Source organism: Antechinus flavipes, chromosome 5 (assembly GCF_016432865.1).
Source record: "Antechinus flavipes isolate AdamAnt ecotype Samford, QLD, Australia chromosome 5, AdamAnt_v2, whole genome shotgun sequence".
Lineage (NCBI taxonomy): Eukaryota > Metazoa > Chordata > Mammalia > Dasyuromorphia > Dasyuridae > Antechinus > Antechinus flavipes.
The window spans coordinates 122712258-122733942 of record NC_067402.1 but is presented as its reverse complement, the minus strand read 5'-3'; the positions used below and the strand labels follow the sequence as shown (position 1 = coordinate 122733942).

General features: G+C 33.1%; 1 protein-coding gene across 5 annotated transcripts in view; it reads right to left on the bottom strand.

Moving 5' to 3' along the window:
• Positions 1-21685, bottom strand: part of CADPS2 (calcium dependent secretion activator 2) — a 678782-nt gene that overhangs the window by 47359 nt on the left and 609738 nt on the right. For all 5 annotated transcript variants that reach the window (XM_052001541.1, XM_052001542.1, XM_052001543.1 and 2 more), the window contains 2 exons: positions 13462-13545; positions 13336-13368 (listed from right to left, as the gene is read on the bottom strand). In XM_052001541.1, the coding sequence (XP_051857501.1) occupies positions 13336-13368; positions 13462-13545 (117 nt within the window). The remainder of the gene's footprint in view (positions 1-13335; positions 13369-13461; positions 13546-21685) is intronic.

Genomic DNA, 21685 nt, shown 5'->3' with positions numbered 1-21685 from the left:
TTATTCATATATTAAGATATTAGGAATTAAGGAATTGTAATAATTACAATAGGAATCTATTCCAAGAATAATTACAAGAAGATATCCTCCTTGTCAAGTTTGCTCTGAATAAAATAGAAATATCATACCTACATTATAAAAGATAAAATACTATTGTTTTAGTGTATTAATATGCAATGCTTTATCAAAGGGATTACATCCTAAAGAAGCAACAATAGAACATAATGGGATTTTTCATGATTTCAAGAATTTTTAAGGATGTTAAGTTTTTAAAACTTCAAAATGAAATCATCACTTAAACATCTATCTAATAAATGTGATGAAATAAAAATTAGAGACCCAATGAAAATCTTTTAAAGTTTTATGAGAGTATTTATATTCTTAAATTGTATACAGTATACAATTTTCAGATTAAGGATGTTTTTTATAACTTGGATTTTATTTAAAGCTCTGGCCTATTCATTTCACTAGTACTGAAAGCTAAAAGTAGGAAGTTTCCCATTTTGTGCTGATTTTAAAGGAAGCCAGCAATTGCTCCTAGGCAATTTATAATTGGATTCAGAAAAGGATCAGCAATGTTTCAGCTACTATGTCATACCAAATGAATGTACCAATAGCCTTTCACTCCTCACACAAAACAGAACTAAAGCACCAACCATATCAGGAAATGAAATATTTCCAGTAGATTTCCTTATCACTTGTTACACAAGTAACTGAATACACTGATGAGTGAATGAGTGTAGATCTGAGTGAGATTTTTTTCTTTCCCTTAGGGTTAATCGCTAGTTAACCTGGCAAGATGAACATGCTGTTTAAAAAAGGAAAGAAAGAAAAAGAAAGAAAAGAAAAAAAAATCCTCGTTAATTATATGCTGCAAATGTTCTTACTTCCTGCTGCTACACCTAATCCCACAGGTGCAAGCCTTCTCTTCTGCCATTCCTGGGTAGGTGGGCACAATTCTGCCGTCATTCTTCCCAGCAACAGATTTTGATACTGTAGAAGCTGTGTAACCTTCCACTGGAGGTTAACAATGCATTAGAAAAACACTGTCATAATGCCTATTTAACAAGGAGACAAATTTTAAATATATTATTCCTGTCTTAAAGATGAACTAGAGGCTACAGTATAATTGACTTAATTTGAAAGTGCACTTCTCTCAACCTACAAAAGCTTGCCTTGAAGCAACAAATCAGAAGTAATATCATGATGCTGCCATACTCTAATGTCCATATATTTAAAAAAAGAAGGCTTGCATCCAATCATGTTTCTGTAACATGTTGGAGTTAGAATAAAATGTTGGAGCAAAATAACTACTGTGTATCTCATCATACAGCAACACTGTCTTAACTCCCAGGACTTGGTGATGCACATTGTAACCTCTCAAGGTCCTTTCATCCTCTGTGATTCTTAGGGCATTTTTTCATAACTCACAGTACAGCCGAGTGTTTCTAGCCTCTTTGTTTAAGTTTAGAGCCATTTGGAGCACAACGGATAGAGTGATGCATTTGTAGAGGAAGATTCAAATCGTGACTGATATTTACAAGCTTTGTGACTATAAGCAAGTCACAACCGTTATGTGTCCAAGGTAACTCCCCAGTATGTACCAAAGCCACAGACTAGCTCATTGCAATCTATGGTGGAAGAAATGTTCACATTGAGAATTGATCCACACTGAAAAAAACACAAGGCAAACCTCTTATCCTTCATTTTCCTGAATAGATTTAAAAAGTAGGAATATGGAAAGGATATTTAAGTAGGATATTTAAAAACTTATAACATATGCATTTTAATCTCAGCAAGTAACTAAAAAGGCAAAACAAAAATCCAAACTTACTTTACTATAGACAGTTGATGACAATCTTAAGGGATACTTTAAATTCTATAGAAATTTAACATTTTTTACCAATTTATGTATAAATTTTTTTAAACCCTTAGGTTCACAATATTCTTTAAATTCTAATGAATTTAAAGATAAATTTCAATTGTGAAGGGTTAAGTAGAAATGTTTTTGTAAATACTCAGGTTCATAATATTCCTTAAATTAAGTATAATTTCTATTTTACTGGATTACATATAAATAAATTATAGGTTCACAGTATTCCTTAAATTCAAAGGATTTTAAAAATAACTTAAAATTTTGCTGGTTTCTATAGAAATATTTTGGTTAGATCCCAAGTTCAATGTGAATTCATCTGCCAAAAAAATTTGTGGGAAATTAAACTGCCACATAAATGAGTTGGCTCCTGGTGCCTAGACACTGAAGAAAAATATTCTGATTATTAGTACTCTCTTTCATGTGCTTAAAAACAACACAATCCAAATACTTCTTAATCACTTTTTTCATAAAACATAAGTTTAACATTTTTTCATTTTAGTAAAATAAAACTAAGTATCAATGTGGAGCTAAAATTTCCTTTACTATTGTATTACGATTCTTATCTGAGAGAAAATAGTAGCAATACTACATGCAAATTAAGGGAGAATGATTTAAAAACCAATTTATATGTGTCTTAATTATTTTCAATAAAAAAGTTGACCTGCTTTATTTTTAAATTTCAGGATTAACAACAAAAGCCCTGTCCCTTCTCAGATTGAGCAGGTTATGGAATTATATGTTTCTCTGCTAAGTTTTAGTGACGCTTACAATTTAATCTTATTAAATATTTTTCTCTTCTCAATAACATCTTAAATAGCATTTTATTTTTTCCAATCACATGTAAGGAAAATTTTAAATATTCATTAAAAAAAATTTTTGAGTTCCAAATTTTTCCCTCCTTTCCCTTCCTAAAATAGTAAGCAATTTGATATAGATCATATATATAAACACAAAATTGACCCAAAACAGAGGAAGAGGAGTAGGATAAACCTGAGAGTTTAATAAATTTTAATTTATTAAAATTTTAATTTTTTCTTTTTGTGATTTCATTAATGTAGGGGGCCCCCTATGTGGATATTTCTTCCATCAATACAACTTCTTTCTCTGCAACTTACTCTTAAGCTATTTGGGGGATTGATAGCTCAGTTGTGACTTGCTCATTGTGTCACATGGGCAGTATATTTCAGAGGCAGAGCTTGAATCTAGGGCTTCCTGATTTCAAAGCTAATCTTTAAAAAAAACTATATCAAATACTTCCCCCAAAAAACCCCCTCAAATCCACCAAAATATTTTTGAAGGTAGCCTTTTGCATAAATAACACGTCTTTCAAGCCTATTTCATTGTCATTTTCTAAAGGGGAAGTCCTACATTATCTGAAGTTTTGACTGTAGATGGTGTCCATAGAAATAGATACTCTATTCCTCAGGACCTATATTATAATCTTGCTAACATTTATATAGCACTTTAAGCTTCATAAAATACTTATTTCCAGTCATTTGTCTAGTAAGTTAAAAACTTTCTTTTTAAGTTTCTCTAACATTTTTTTGTTGAATTATTTCTATTCCACACCATTTTTACTCTTATTTCACCACAAGTATGGGGCTTCTAAAAGTTACTTTTTCCAAGATAACGGTATGTAACATGTCAATAGAATTTCCTAGCTCCAAATGCAATGGTATGATATGAGCTTTTTTGTGGTTAAATATATTTATATGTTCACTAGGAGAAAATTCTGTTGAAGAATGGTAGGAATCTGTTTAAGTTCGACAACATGAACATTGGGGAAAAGTTTCCTGTATGGTATAAAACATTAACGAAAGATGGCAAATTTTAAGTCTATTGAGGTTTAAGAACTCAGGTTTCACCTTCTCTATTTGAGAATATGAGAATTTATTGATTTTCTGGATGTTGAAATTTTCTAATCTGTATCGTAAGTATCACCTACATCTCACTTAGTTTCCCCAAATCTGTAGATTCTTTCCACCTCCAATCCATCCTCCACTAGTGAAGCTGCCAAATTAATATACCTAAAGCACAGATCTAATTGTTATTTTCAGGCTTCTGAAGTTTCAGAAGTTTATTACAGCTCCCAAAATAAGAAACAAACTCCTCTTTTAAGAACTTAAAGAGCTTCTCATTCAGATGCTAAGCGTTTTTCTAAACTGAATGCAAGTCACTTCCTCAGACATATTTTAGCCAGTCTGGTCTATACTTTAAAAGAATCAAATGGTGATATTCTATCTCATGCCTAAAATATTTTTTCCCTCTCATCTTCTTGTGGGTGATCTACTTTCCTTTTAAAACAAAGTTTAAATATCATCACTGACATGAGCATCTTAATGATTTTTTCAATTGGTATTTATTCCTATAAAATTCATTTACTCTTTATTATTATTTGCTGTTGTTGTCCAGTAATTCGTCATGTCCAACTCTGACCCCATAGACAAGTCCATGGCGTTTTCCTCCAAAAATGATGGTTTGGTTTGCCATTTTCTTACTATTTTCTTCTTTTATTCACCTTATACATACATTCACATATATATTTTACTGTTGAATCATTTCCATTCCAGACTCTTGTTTCATCAGAAGCATCAAGCTTCTAAAAGTTACTTTTTCTCAAAACAACGACATATTAAATGTCATTGGAACTTCCTAATTCCAAAAGTAATGGTGTGACATGAGCTTTTATGTGGCTAAACATGCTTATATGCCCTTTGGGGAAACACACAATCTGCACTAGAAGAAAATTTGTTCTTTGAGGCTGAAACACAAGCATGTAGAAAATGCTTATCTAATGATTATCGAATGTAATCAAAACAAATATCTGCTGCTGTTGTAACTACTATGTGTACATGGATATGATACATACATTTCTTTTTTATTGCTATTCCCAATTATCATGACAAAAAATATGGTAAAGACTTTTTAGTTGGGTTTTCAAGAATCTCTTGTTTTGCAACAATTTCCATAAACCTGCCTCCTTATATACTTGCATGCACTTTTAATGAAATGGAATCAGGGAACACTGAGCCGAAGTACCACACAAATAACTGGGTACAACCTCTTGATTGGCTATAAATATTTCCCATTTTTGTCAAAACTTGAAATTTATTTTGGCCTAATTTTATTTAGACCTAGCTTAATTTATTTTAGTTAATGTGAAGAATGAAAGAAAAAATAATTTACATTAAAAAGAAAGGATGGGTCTGATCTGTATCAGAGAATTACAAGTAAAAGCACTGGGCGAAAATTAGCATTTATAAAACATTTGTTTATTTGTAAAAGTCTGTCTTTAATAACCTTTCTCTTTCCACAATATTTAGAAACTTAATCTAGTTCCTGGCATGGATGTATGTGTCTCTCTCTTGTGTACATTAGTTGTGTAGATCCCCAAGGACAGGATTTCTGGTCCCCATGTTCTGTCTGGTTCTCTTTCTGACGTAAAGCATTGAGTATTCTGATGGCTTTATCTGAGTAATAAACAATACCAGTAGCAAATAAGCAAAGGTGGGTTACTCTGCTTATTCAATCACCTGTACTGCTTTTTTATGGAACTAAAGCCACACAAATTATTTGTGATGGTGGACAATATCTTGAAATACAAAAGACAAACAAATCAACAACAATCCTTATTAATTAGTCTTAAAAGGGAGACAAATAAGATTTTAAAAAGTGATTCCATGCTATAGTGAAGGGACTTTAGAAATTGAGGGTGGATACATGAGAATAGAAGAATCATTCTTGAGAGATAATATAGAACCAAAAGTAAGGAAGAATACTAGTTTGCTGAAGTACCTTCTATCATAAACAGGATTAATAAAATGAGAGTTGAATATTTAGAAGAGCAAAGACAATCCAATTATTCTGGAGGAAGGAAAGAGATAGTTACTTTTTTTTCCCTTCTTTTTGTATGGACAAATTCATTGAGCATTAGCATATAGGAATTTGGTATATGCGACTGGTGATTCTTAATCTTTTCTTTCTCATGTTCATTTCTGTTTCCGAGTAAAAATGTCCCTTATTATCATACTCTCTAGTTCTCTCTTTTCAGTGTTATCCATTTTTATAGGCAGGACATAACAGATGGGTTGCTAGGTGACACAATAGCTGGAGCACTAGACTTGGAATTAGAAAAACTCATCTTCATGAGTTCAAATCTGGCTTCAAACACACACAAGTTCTGTGATCCTGGTCAAATCACTTAATCTTATTTGTCCCAGTTCCTCATCTGTAAAATGGGGTGAGAAGAAAAAACAAACCACTCCAGTATCTTTGTCAGGAAAACTCCAAATGGGGTCACAAAGAGTCTAACAGGTCTGAAATGGCTCAACAAAGCACTATAGTTGGTACTCTTTAAGAATTTTATGGTAATCACAAATGATTGAAAAAGCATTTATAAAGCCCTTAATTATGTACTTTGTGCTAAGTGTTGGTGACATAAATAAAATAATAATGATGATAAGGTAATAATGGCATTATTTTAGGAAAAAAATTATTTTCCAATCCATGAGATTTGAGTACAGGAACTTTTCAGAAGCAAAGACCATGGAAACTAGAAGGGTTGCCCAAATCAATTAATTTGATTGAATTCACCAAAAGTTTATTAAGAGCCTACTTTGTACAGAATACTATGTTAGTAAACATTGGGAAAAGACAAAATTTAAATAAGGTGTAGTTCCTGCCCTAACTGATCACAGTATAGAAGAATATGGTAAAAAGGCACATAACTATTATATACATATACCATGGTAAGTATAAATACAGAGCAAAATGTTATGTGGGGTTCATTATCAATGAAGTCATTGCCAATGGGGGATAATCTGAAAAAATTTTCTGGAGAAGGGAGCATGTGAATTTACATTTAAAGCATGAGTAGGAATATAGAATAGGGGATGCTAGGGGACACAGAAACTAGAAAGAAATAGGAGTGGGAATGATATGGAAAGGATTGATTATAGGGGACCACCTGTAGGCTAAAGATGTTTCTACAAGTCACTTAGCATGGTGGTTCTGGATAATGATGATGATGGTGACAAGGAGCAGGGTCTCTTTCAATTCTTAAGAGTCCATAATCCTCTTCTGGAAGTCACATTTGTCATGGAGTTGTGTGCACATAAGAACTCTCCTAATATTTGTAAACTTTTGTGTGGTTCATTGCCACCATGTAACATGAATGTTGTAGCCACAAAGTTTTTTTGAAGAATTATCTTCCTAACCACAGTTACAACCCTTTAAGAGCATTATATCATTTCAGTTATACCTGCACTATTTTATGGGAATCCTTTTATTCTTCTTCTGAGTTCCTAGCATTCTCATCCTTGTTTTCCTCCTTCATTTTTAGCCTTTTCCCTCAGCAAACGACTATATTTCCTATTTTACTTAGAAGACTGAAGCCATTCAATGAGTTCTTTTCTTACTCCTCCTCTATAACTCAAACTTTCTCTAACTAAAAACTTTCTCTACATTTTCAGAGAAGTAGCAAGCTATAATGGGAAAGGTCCTGGATTTGAAGTAAAGAGAGATATAACTTCTAATGTTGGTCTTGATATTTACCAGCTATATGATTTTGGACAAGCCATAGCCATTTTGAACCTCAATTTCCTTATTTGTAAAATGAAAATAATAACTTATAATATCTACCTCCCAGGATAGTGTCAAGAAATAAATAAAATGAAGTATACGAGATCAAAGAATCATATAAATATTACTATTATTATGTAGTCATTCTCTTTCCTTGTCTTTAATCTCAGAGGATGAGATGGAATCTCCTTCTTGCCAATTCTCCTGCTTACATTTGCTCTTGATTCCTTCCACTCCCACGTGTGTCTTCTTTGAGACCTTGCTCCATTTATCTTCTCCATTCTATCACACTTTAATTTTTCCTTCTCTAAATTAGTTTTACTTCCACCTACAACATTTTCCTTTCCTTTCTTTTCCACCTACAACATTTTAATGTCTCTCATCTCCTAAAACAAATGAATACTGGGCCCTAAAACCCCTCAAGATTTCTCAGTACTTACTGGCACTCTAAAGAAGAATAATCCTTTCCTTGTGCCAACACTATTTAATTGCTGCTCACTAATTCTCAACATTCTGAAATCTGGCTTCCATCCCCATCCCTTCTAATGAAATTATCTTCTCTAAGTTTGCCAATGATCCAATTACTTAAATGTAAGGGCCTTTTCTCAGTCCTTATCCTCTTTGACTGTGAAAACCCTTAGAACTATAAGACTTCTTGCTAGTCTCTTCTCCCTTGACTTGATGCTGAATTCCTACAATTCTCATTCTAACTCTGATGTGGTATTCCTTACCAGTTCCTCTTTCTACACCCTAAATGTAGGTATAACCCCAAAGATTGTCCTTGTTCCTCTTCTCAATCTACATTCTCTTCTTTGCAAAAGGTAGCCTAGATGGTACACTGCTACAACCTGTGGAGTGCTTACCATTGATCTTTTCCTTCTGGGGAAATGAGAAGCCATATTGGCAACTGGAACATTTATCACACACTCTTTAGGCATGCTTGAGTTCTCTTGGTAAATTATACTCCTGTGGTGTCAAATATCAAATTCTCAAACTTATAGCCCTAACTTCTCCCTTCTGTTCTAATCCTACATTTCCAGCTTGCTGTAAATCATCCCTTGGCTATCTTCCTGACAGAAAGAGCTTAACACTTCTAAAATATGATCTCATTTTCTAAATCCTCTTCCCAACTTCCATACTTTTGCTTATGTTGCTACCAACTTCTCAGTTTTCTGGATTTAGAACCTTGAAAGTCATTTAAAAACTTCTCCTTTCTTCATCTTGACATCCAATCAGTTCTACTCTTATCAATTCTACTCCTGGAATATTACTTTCAAAAAGCCTTTTCTTTCTATTTCTAATGATACCATGATAGTTCAAATTTTCCCAACCTTTAGCCTAGATTATTTAAAGAGCCTTCTGATAATCTACTTGATCTTCTTTCTTCCAATCTATCTTTCACAAATTTCCAAAGTAATAATCTTACTTTCACAAATCATGTGGTATCATTTACCTGTGTGTTAACTTTTAAAATCTTACTGCCTTTAAGATGAAATACACTTTTAGCCTCACTTTCAAAGTCCTTCACAATTTGGTTCCTTCTTACATTTAAATTCTTATTTTACATTATTTTCCTTTATGTATTACATCTTCCAGACATATAGAACTTGTGATTCTTCTACAACCTCATGCTTCTAATCCTGCTTGTAACAAACTTTCTCTATTGTCTGCTGAAATTACACTTACCTTCTTCACTGGAAATCTCTCACCTTTCATTTCCCTTCAGTATTATGGGGATAATAATAGTACCAACTTCACAGGATTATTGAGAGGATCGAATGAGAGAACCTATGTAAAGACCTTAAAGAGAACTTTAAAACAATATATGCAAGCATAAATACTAGCTATTATAATACTATTATTATTATTGCTACCAATAATTTATTTTCAAGATCCAGCTCAGGCACTTTTTTCATGAACCTTTCCTTGAAAACTACCACTTGAAAGTGGATTTTCTCTCCCTGAATCTTTCATGCCTCTATTTGACCTCTGTCAATATATTCAAAATAGCTTGCATTTACAGAGTGTGCAAAGTTTAAAAAATGCTCCTCATGTTCTGAATTGCATTATCATTACTTGAATACTATTCCCTCCCTTTCTATTTTGTAGGGCTCCTTCAGAGTCTGGCCTCTGTGATTCATCATCTTTGTATGGCATCTCTTGTCATAACACAGTGCTTTGTATGCATTAGGAATCAATAAATATTTGTTGAATTGAATGTTCCTATAGACACAAGCTCATACCTAACACAAATAGTCTCTTCTGTACTAGTCTGCTTTAGACTCTTCTTGAATACTTTTAATAAACAGAGAGCTCATCATCTCGGGTAGCAACCTTTTCTATGGTTAGATAAATAAATGTTAGAATGATTTTTCTTATGAAAGAACAACGACTAACTCTTTAAACGCTCTATTTTTCATGAGCCAATATGTCTCTTTGTAACTCTCAAGCTTTTCTCTTATTTATTTTCGAGAAGTTAATTTTGCTCTTTCCATATGTCAGCAATTTAAATATTTGATGACTACTAACATGTTTTCTCTAAATCTTTTCTGAGCTAAGCCATATAAGTTAAGGATCTAAAAACTAGATTGTTCGTCACCATATATATTCTTCTTTTAATACAATCTAATTTTAATGCCTCTTAAAATGTAGTCATAATGAATTATAATACTCTAGACATGATTTGATCAGCACATAGTACCACTGGACAGTTAGTTCCTGACATGAATTATTTACATTTTAGTGTAGTCTAAGATAGTGCTAGCATTTCTAGAAGCTACATGATCCTACTGATTTATGTGGAATCTGAGGTTAACCAAAACCTTGATGTCTTTTTTTATACACATAATCTGTACATCTTTTTCACATTAGCTTCTCCCAATTTTGACTTTGTGAAATTCATTAAGGCAGGACTTCACATGTATCCCTAATAAATATAATCTTGGTTTGGTTAGTGTTATTTGTTTGAGATAAAGATGAATTTTGATTTTACCAACTGTTATACACAGTATACCTTCTATATTTGTATCATAAAGAGATTTGATAAATAGAACAACTGTGTTTTCATTGAAGTCACTAAAAAAATAACAGCCTTGCTTAGAATATGACCTTCAATGGATACTTGTGTTGCTCCACTAAATACCATTCTCCTGGTCCTCACGAAATCATTAATCAAAGCCTTTGAAAAGGGTGGTGTAACCAGCTGCAAATACAACTGATAGCCTTTTTGTTCAGTTTATATCTTTATCATCTTAACCACAAGGTAATCAGAGGAGAATTTGTCAGTTGCTTTACTAAAATCAAGAAATGCTAGAATTCAGGTTTGCCCCAGAATATCCTGGTATGACTTTGTCCTGTTAATTTCAGATGTAAAAGGACATACAGTTAACCTTACATAAATCAAATAGCTATTACAAGGACAGTTTATTCATCAACACAGATAGAAAATTATTTTTTTCAGATAATGCATATTTATTATATACAAATACAGACAAAATGACTCTCAATGAATCATTGAATTAATGATTCATTGATTCATATGATAATTATTATTCAACTATTGCTACATTTTAGGGACTAATGGCAAAGCACTCAAATTGAAAACTGATGCCTTTGAGGAGCTTTTATATATATACATATATATATATTTTTTTTAAATAACTTTTTATTGATAGAACCCATGCCAGGGTAATTTTTTACAACATTATCCCTTGCATTCACTTCTGTTCTGATTTTTCCCCTCCCTCCCTTCACTCCCTCCCCCAGATGGCAAGAAGTCCTTTACATATTGAATAGGTTACAGTATATCCTAGATACAATATATGTGTGCAGAACCGAACAGTTTTCTTGTTGCACAGGGAGAATTGGATTCAGAAGGTATAAATAACCCGGGAAGAAAAACAAAAGTGCAAGCAATTTATATTCATTTCCCAGTGTTCTTTCTTTGGGTGTAGCTGCTTCTGTCCATCCTTGATCAACTGAAACTGAATTGGAGCTTATATTTAAAAATTTTTTTTTTTTACAGATAGGAAATTATAAGCAAACAAAGGTATTTGTGCTATATTGTCCCATAATTAACTTACATGTCTTTAACTATGTTGCACCTACAAGGTATTTCTGAAAATCTTAAAGTTTTCCTGGAGCAATGGCTCTCTATTTGTTTTTTCTCCCAAGAACATTTTTTTATTTGAATAATTTTTATACTTTGGGGTTTTTTGTCACCTTACGAATCAATATTTCTTTACTTTCATAATCTCTTAGTTGTTTTATTTTTCTTTTCCTCTAACAAATAACTTCTGAGTCTTTTCCCTTTCAAAAGAGAATTCCTCTGCAATCTCTTACCTCAATCTTCTAAACTCTAATCTCCACTCCAATGATATTTTCGCCAGAAGTTTACTGCATAGAACATATCCATTCGTTCATCCATCCATCCATCTACTTTTATTCATCTATCTTATTGAGCCCCTATCATGTGAATGGCACATTGATAAAACTTTTTTTGGGAGGAGGAAATACAAAGAACAATAATCACTTACATTTATATAGAGTTTTATAATTACAAAATACATTCATTTATTCAATAGATATTTATTAAATACCTGATACATTTATTAAGCACCAAATATATCTTATGTTCAGGGTTTTGGATACAAAGACACACACACACACACACACACACACACACACAATTCTCCATCACAAGGAGTTTACATTCCACTGTTGGGAAATAACCTGAACATAGATAAGTACATATAAATATACATAAAGTAATCTCTTGGTGGTGTTACCAGGAAAGGGGAATCAGAACAGGACCTGTACTGGGTAGCATTTGATTTGAGCTTTGCAGTAAGCTAGGAATTCTACAAGGTGGAGATGAGCATGGAGTCCATTTTAAGTATGGGGGAATAATATTTGCAAAGGCATGGAACTAAGAGACAGAATGTCTTGGATTTGAAAAAATAAGCAGGACAATCTAGCAGGGCCACAGAATTTAACATGTGGGATAATGTGTAATTAGCCTGAAAATGAGGCAGGAGTATGACAATAAAGGACTTTATATGTCCAATGAGGAGTTCCCATTTTACCTTAGACATGAGAGAGAAATACTCTGGAGCTTCTTGAACAGGGAAGGGACATGTCCAAACCTTTTACTCTTTGGAGATACCAATATTTGCTTTGACATATATAATTTCTTTTGAGCTTCACAACCACTCCATAAGATAGGCAGCACAAGTTGTCTTCCCATTCACAGGTTCAGGGAGGTTTTCTGATTTACTTGAAATCACACAGCTAGCAAGTGTTGAAACTGAGACTCAAATCCATATCTTTTGGATTTTAATTTCAGTGCTTTTTTTTAAAGCATGTAAGACACAGGCTTTGTTGTTATTTTTTTTTTTTTTGATCTAGACTTAGGATTTCATTAGTTTTGGAAAGCTTTATGAGGAAACTTTTTCTTCCTATGCAGATCTACAAATGTGTTGCAGCTAGTAGTCTTAGACATCTTTTTTTTGGCACTGAGAAGTTAAGGGCTTGCCATCAATCAATCAACATTTATTAAACATTTACTATATGCTAGGTACTAGCAAAAGAGCACAAGACAGTCCTTGCCCTCGAGAAACTTCCATTTGAATGGAGGAGACAATACAAATAAATGTATACAAAGTATTATATAGACTAGTCCCATTTCCAGGCTGTTTTTTTTCCTTCCCTTCATATCTAAGAACCCATGCTTTTTTCCAAGTTTAAATTCCATGAAATAGAAATAAGTATGCTTGATCTAACCCCACAGAGTTTTATATAAAAAAGCAAAATCACAATAAAAAAGAAGTTATCTAGAGTTCAAAAAAGAAATTAAACGAAAATAAAGGAATAATACTTACTGGAACATCAACATATTTTGCAGCTGCTTTCACCTTGTATAAGAAAGAAACAGATAATTTGAAAAATTAGGATTAACAAATAATATGATCATTAAAATGGAGAAGTGAATTTATTCAAATACTTACAGTGAATGACAGAAAGGATGAGAAGAAAGTACCTTCATCATATCTTGACAGCTTAGACAACACACCTTCCAATACTGAAACGAACTGTAGAACAACACAAAATATTTAGTATTTGAGATAATTTTATTAACAAATACAAACATAATAGGACAACCATTAGTAGATCCAGCACAAGAAAAGTAAGCTATTTCTTCTATTTTATGTGGAACTTTGGCTGTATAGAACATAGACATATTCTCTGCCTGCTTCCAATCAATTCCTTGTACTGACCTGGTGCTGCCAAAGAACCTGAGCTAACTAGGTATTAAGCTTAGCTATCAATATATTTAACAATTTTCACAATTTAAAGTTCAAACTTCAATGATGATTAGTGTTTTTAGCTGATATTAAGTGAGAAAATCTGCTGTTCTTCATTTCCAAATAATAAACAATGTTTTCTTTTGTTTTAGCCCTTGAACTTAACACTGGTTATGTTATTTTTGAATAGGATATTTAAGACCACTAACAGAGAACTTGAATTTTATATGCACATTCTCAAAATAGTTTTCAATATTCACAATATTCATAAAAAGAAATTTGGGAAATGAAAGATTGGAATAACATTCTGTTATTTTCCTTTTTTCCAAAAAGTCTTACATGTATATGAAGGGAGAAAGGGTAAAAAGATAATGAAAGAGCAGTTAAAAATTTTGTGCTATGACATGAATGAAAAAAAATCTCTTTTAAGCATCCACTACTTATAAAGTAGTATCCCATATATCATTTTGTCCTAGAAGAGAAACAAAAAAATGGCTCTTTTCCTGAGGAAGTTTACAGGCTATTTGGGAGAGATGCTCACATGGACACAAAGATTGCCTAAAAATGATCACAATGCAGTTTATTGAAATGATCAAAGTCATACAATCCAGGTGAAAATAGGCAAATGCTTTGGGGAGATAGAATCAAGTAGTGGAAGTGGATAGGGTTCATTGGACAAATAATGTAAAGTAATATACCATTTGTATGATACAACAAAGAATAGTACATACTTTCAAAGAGGAAATAACAACAAAGTTTTCTATAACTGAAAGGGGATGGAATATCAACAAAGATTAATTTTTGTTTTTGTCAACAGTGTCTTTTACAAAAGTGTTAGCAATTCTAGGGACACTTATTAGTCTCTGGTGAGCATAGAATCCCTGTGCATGCATGAGAGATAAGTTTGCCTATATAGTTGATCAATTCTACAAAATAGTTTATGTAACAAAAAGAAATACTTCCCTACAGAATTTTTCTGCCTTATACTGTGACATGATATAAGAGCATAGAAACAGAAAATTTGCAAATTACTATTTCAATTTTTTAAAGCACAAAATAAACATGGCTGTGCAAATGTCTTAAGGGACACATGAATAAGAAAAAAAGACAAAATCATAAACTACTTATAATTTAAAGCTAAATTAGTAGTTTCTTCCTGCCCAATAGGATTATCGCTAATCAAGAAAGGCTAACCTCACTTGATGTGGTTTTTTACTAACCCAGAAGGCCAATACCCCTGGGCTATGTCAGACCAGGGAAAGGGAATTCCAAACTTAATGGCTCTCTGTGGAAAATGCCTTGTCTCTTGTAACTCAAATATTAAGAGCAAGTGTGTTCTGGGTGATCTCATTTGTCATGTGGAGAGAGACAATCTCTAAGGTAACAAAAACCTGAACTGTTTAAAGCATGACATAGTCATATTCTAATAAGGGCTTACCATTGAGAATACGTATATTCAAATACACAGATGCAGAAATAAATGGCATGTATTTTGAGTGGTTTGGAGAGCAAAATCAATGTTCCCAAAGTATGATCAACAGTATTTTGTGAATACCCAAATGAGTTAAGTCATAAGTCAGGGGCCCTATAGGAGTAGGTAGGTATCCTGAATGAAGCACAGTGTGATGGGTAAGAAAGCTTTGAGTCAAATGATAATAACTTGATTGAGGTGGGACGGGAAGAGGTTCTAGATGAGAAGCAGATAGATTTTAGGCACTGATTTTTCTGCTTCTCATTTATCCTCTGAGTAGTAAAACAATATATAGAGTTCTCTCTGAAAGCAGCTGTTTCACACAGCCAACTTGAACTGCTAGAATCATGTCACAACATTCTTTACTTCCTAAGACCAATTGTAAGCGTCTCCTTGTAGTCTTTCCTGCTCCTAATGGTCCCTAGAGTGTGCCGGGATCCATCAGGGACACTTATTGCTTACATGGCAGTGAACAGCTCCTATACCTTTGGGACCCTGCCAGCCTTACCAGAATGTTCATAAGTGAATGGTTTTCTGAGCTAGGTACTTCTTAAATTACCCATAGAAGGAGGAGCCAATTTTATAACTAATCTTCATTATATCTGGATTTTATAGTATTAAGTTGCTCTCCACTATGTAACAGCACAAAACAGCAAAGTCCCAAAGAAAATCAGTTGAATGCAGGGCATAGTTACTGTGTTTTTAACTGCTTCCTGTGAACTTTCTCCACATAGCTCAGGGAATAGATAAGTACTTCTGGGTTTGCCTTGTGCTTTCTGTTCTCTTGAGAATGTCAAGTTGAAATGAAACACTGCAATCTCTTTGTTTCACTGGTCTTTATTGTTGATGCGATTTAATGGGTTTGTTTGAACACTGTTTTAACAGTTAAGGTCTTTGTATGTAATTACCTCCTTGCTACTTCTATGTGAGCTCTCAAGGCAACAGTGGAAGAAAGCATTCTGGGATGACTGACAAAAATTAAATGTAAGCTTCGTCACAAGGCATATTCAGTTGAAATCACCATTGAATTCAAACAGCCACCTAAGTTTTGCTTTTCCTCAACTGAAAAAGGCAATGGTAAAAGTAAAAATTTCAAGATAAAACAGTAGGTTACTCTCACAGAATCTTGTGGGTACAAAACATAGCATTTGGTATGTTATGACATTTCATTAAGCAAATATAAGGATATTTGTGGAGTTTACATTGCAAAGTATATAATTCCTCAGAAGACACATTTATTACTGAAAGAGTTGATCAGAAGAGATGCTTCACAGCTTAAGATGAAAAACTGAGATTAAAAAAAGTAACTGCAAAATTTATATAAAGAAGCAACTGAGATTTGGGGGCCTTTTTATATATTTTGCAAGATGTTCCAGACCCACCAAACACAATATTAATTGTATGTAATCCTGCAAGAACTAAAAGATAATACTTTTACATAAACACACATGTATTTATTTTCTATAGAGCTATGTATAATTTATATATCTATATCTTCTTTATGTGTATATGTATGTGTGTGCATGCATGTGTATATCTTTATAGACCAGCATCTAAATGGTAATAATATGCTATATAAGGGGCACTTTACTTATCTCATATTTCCCCCTCATTTTCTCTCTTTTTCTTCAAATGCTTTTTTTTTTTTCAAAATGGACTCTCTATAATCCTTCTATGATGATAATTCTCCATCTGTAAGAAGGCAATTGCCTTATAGTAACACAATTGGACATGTAATAACCATTCATTATTTTTGTTGTCAGGCACACTTTCCCTGGGCAAACTTTGTGCTATCAAAATGCTCTTTATATTTTGTCTATTGTTTTGCTATTTTAATCCATGATACAGTTGTAAGGGAAATATATATATTTACATTTGAATACTAGAATGGTTGGGCTAGAAGAAATTTTAATTATAGCATGAAAGCATCTGACTTTAGTGGAAAGACATCTGAAATTAAATAGGTTTCAATTCAGGATGAGGTTGAGATAAAAGATCACCAATTGAAGTTTGTCTTTGGCACTCCTTCCCTGATCACTCTTTCTTTTGCTTTAGTTTTTTGGATGTCACTTCCCTGTAGAAGTACCACCCATTACCTTCATGTTGTCTTTTGATTGCCCAGGGCTCACTCATTTTCCTGCTTTGTTAATCACAACTGACCTATTTGGTTTTCATTTCTTTTCTGATAATGAAGCTTTATATATAGAAAAAGGAACTTTCTGGAAAGAATGACACAAATGAGCTGATTGTAATGGCAAAAAAATCTCAAGGATTGTAGTAGATCAATAGGAGATTCAATTGTACCCACCTCCTTCAATTATATATAGGGTGAACACTATGACCATATTATTTTTGGGAAAATTTTGGGAAAAGCATTTTAGCATCTTGCCAGGTCAACCATTTGATTTATGTAAACCATTTTGTTATGAGGAGTTCTTTTAATACATGCTATCTAACTTTTTCTTACTATACTTGAGGATATAGGAAATTTATTATTATTATTATCTTATTTATCATATGTTTATATATGTTCCTTCAATATTTTAATGGATCTATAATTTCATCACTGGATATTCTGATGTTATAGACAAGGGTCCTCAAACTATGCCCGCGGGCCAGATGCAGCAGCTGAGGACGTTTATCCCCCTCACCCAGAGTTATGAAGTTTCTTTATTTAAAGGCCCACAAAACAAAGTTTTTATTTTTACTATCGTCAAGCCCTCCAACAGTCTGAGGGACAGTGAACTGGCCCCCTATTTAAAAAGTTTGAGGACCCCTGAATTGTAGAAGATAACTCATTCTTATCTTCTCATCCATATTAGCCTATAAATTCTTTCCAGGGTAAGTGATTGACTTTTTAAAGATATTTCTTTAGTTTTTTGATATACATGGCAAATAATTTAATACATGAACTGTCAATAATTTATCTTTTGCTCTTGGCTTAGCCCATTTCTTCTGTCTATATGTCTCATCACAGAAATTCTTTGTTATTTCTGCTAGGGAATTCTATCTAGGTAACACGTAATGTTCTATTCATAGATGCCATGGATCCTTTAATAATCTGAATAACCTGGACATTTATTTCTTTGAATACTAGGGCATTCTGTGATTCACAACTATACAACATTAATAGAATATTGCTACTGTCAAAAAATATGGGTGTTTGTAACAGGAGAAATTGGGGTCAGCAAAAGCATTGTATAGTTCCCTACATGCAGTCTTAGTTAATATACCTCTCTTCCTCCCTCCAATATGACATTTTGCTAAAATAGACATGTATTTATACTAGAAGCGAATATTTAAGGAGGACACCTCCAAGGCTAATTATGGGGAAAATCCTGAAAAGATGGCACAACCCTCCCTCCTCCTCTCTTCTAAGTTGTCAAGGAGAAGGGAAGAAAGATGGGCTTCTGGAGCTGTTTCCCAAGAGGCCTGGTGAACTAAATTAGGTGTATCACAGAGAAAGGTAGCTCCTAGGTTATTTGAAACTTTTTCCCAATGGGATTCAGAATTCATCATCTTAATAATTTCTTTACTTTTTAAAAAATACTGCAACAGAATACTGTTGTGCTATAATGAGAAAATAGATGGTTTCATACAACAAAGAGAGGTTCAGAATGAAGCAAGTTTGCCAGAACAATTTATTCTATTATATCAATGTTATAAAGATGAACATTTTTGAAGACTTTTATAAACTGATAAAAAAAGATGATCAGAATTAGAGTAATTAACACAATACCATGAAGACAAACAACTTTGAGAACTATAGAATTCTAGCAATATAATAATCATCTCATTTCAGAAGACCTACTTTCAGAAGTATACTACTCTTGACAGAAAAATGATGGATTCAGATTGTCCAAAGACACATATATTCTCTGAATATGACCAATGAAATAATTTGTTTTGCAATTTTTAACAAATAGCTTGTTTCTCTTTTTCTCCCCAATGGAGGAAAAGAAAAAAAATTGATTTTTAAAATTAACTTTAAAAAATCCTGCCATTTAAATAGAATAGCTACTTATCTAAGGAGATAGCTATTACTTTAATTTTGATGAAAGTACATAAAAACTAAATTCCTCTTATAATTTGAACACAAAAATAAATTTCACTCTCAAAATATTTTTCAAAATTTCTTATTAGCAAATTCCTATTAAGCATCTGCTGTATAAAAGGGAATGCCCTGAACTCTGGACTTATAACTCTACCAACACCATTACCAACAAGTGTTGGATGTCAGTTTATAATGCAGAATGGAGGGTCATAATCTCAAAAGACATCCATGGGAGAATAAGAGTGCTAGATTGACGAACAGGGAATAATATGGTTTGGTGTAACACATGGTCAGTGAAAGATAGAAATGTAAAATAAGTCTAAAAAGTATTTTGGTAACATATTGTGAGGTTCCTTAAATATTAAATATAAGGTCAAATATAAATATTAAATATTTATTTTAAAAATTACAAATATTTATTAAATATAAGGTCAAAGGGATGCTATTTTATTTAGGAGCCAATAAAAAGCCATTGAGGTTTTTGACTAGAGGATTAACTTGATAAGAACTGTTTGTAATAAGCAGATTGATAGTCACTCTGGGGAGTGGGGTCAGCCTTCTCTTTCTGTCTTGACAGAAGAGGTACTAACTTCATACTGAAAGAAGCTTCATTCTTCACAAAGAATCTGAGCAGGCCCAGAAAGGTATAGTAAGCCTGCATTGGGAGCAAAGGATTCACTATTTAATAATATTGTACTCCCTGGAAAAGTCTGAATTTCAGATCACCACTCCCATGTTAGAATATTATTTTTCTTCTGGCTATTGTAGTAACATTCTAACTAGGATCTCCACTTCCAGTTTTCAGGTCTGGGTGATCTACATGTTAGAGTAATAAAAATAACAATTGCAACTTATGATTATACTTATTGAGGCACTTTCAGAGATCTAGGAAATCTATGAAAAATTACAGAAAATGAGAAAGGTGCCACACAATATAAAATTATCAAGAATATACCTCAACAACGATACTGTATGAGGATGTATTCTGATGGAAGTGGATCTCTTCGATAAAGAGAGCTAATTTAGTTTCTTTTTTTTTAATTTAAATTTTATTTTATTTAATAATAACTTTGTATTGACAGAATCCATGCCAGGGTAATTTTTTACAACATTATCCCTTGCACTCGCTTATGTTTCGTTTTTTCCCCTCCCTCCTTCCATCCCCCCCCCCCCCAAGATGGCAAGCAGTCCTATATATGTTAAATATGTTACAGTATATCCTAGATACAGTATATGTGTGCAGAACCGAACAGTTCTCCTGTTGCACAGGGAGAATTGGATTCAGAAGGTAAAAATAACTTGGGAAGAAAATCAAAAATGCAAATAGTTCACATTCGTTTCCCAGTGTTCTTCTTTGGGTGTAGCTGTTTCTGTCCATCATTTATCCATTGAAACTCAGTTAGGTCTCTTTGTCATAGAAATCCACTTCCATCAGAATACATCCTCATACAATATCGTTGTCGAAGTGTATAATGATCTCCTGGTTCTGCTCATTTCACTTAGCATCAGTCCATGTAGGTCTCTCCAAGCCTCTCTGTATTCATCCTGCTGGTCATTCCTTACAGAGCAATAACATTCCATAATATTCATATACTACAATTTACCCAGCCATTCTCCAATTGATGGGCATCCATTCATTTTCCAGTTTCTAGCCACTACAAACAGGGCTGCTACAAACATTTTGGCACATACAGGTCCCTTTCCCTTTTTTTAGTATCTCTTTGGGGTATAAGCCCAATAGAAACACTGGTGGATCAAAGGGTATGCACAGTTTGATAAATTTTTGGGCATAATTCCAGATTGGAGAGCTAATTTAGTTTCAATCGATCAAGGATGGACAGAAACAGCTACACCCAAAGAAAGAACACTAGGAAATGAATGTAAACTGTTTGCATTTTTGTTTTTCTTCCCGGGTTATTTATACCTTCTGAATCCAATTCTCCCTGTGCAACAAGAGAACTGTTCAGTTCTGCACACATATATTGTATCTAGGATATACTATAACCTATTTAACATGTAAAGGACCGCTTGCCATCTGGGGGAGAGGGTGGAGGGAGGAAGGGGAAAAATCGGAACAGAAGAGAGTGCAAGGGATATTGTTGTAAAAAAAATTACCCTGGCATGGGTTCTGTCAATAAAAAGTTATTTAAAAAAATAAAAAAAGAACCCTAATTTTCAAATAGTGGAAGAGGGTAAATCTCTGAAATTATGGGCAAGTAAGTAATTCCTAACAAAAATCTAGAATATAATAAAATGTAATAGAAAATTCCCAAAATAAATTATGAAAGCTATATTGGCTTTGATTGTTAACACAATTCTAGACTATGTTATTAAAACTATAGCATCTCAACACTGAAAAAGTTATCATAAATAGATCATGCCAGACTAACTTCATTCTCTTT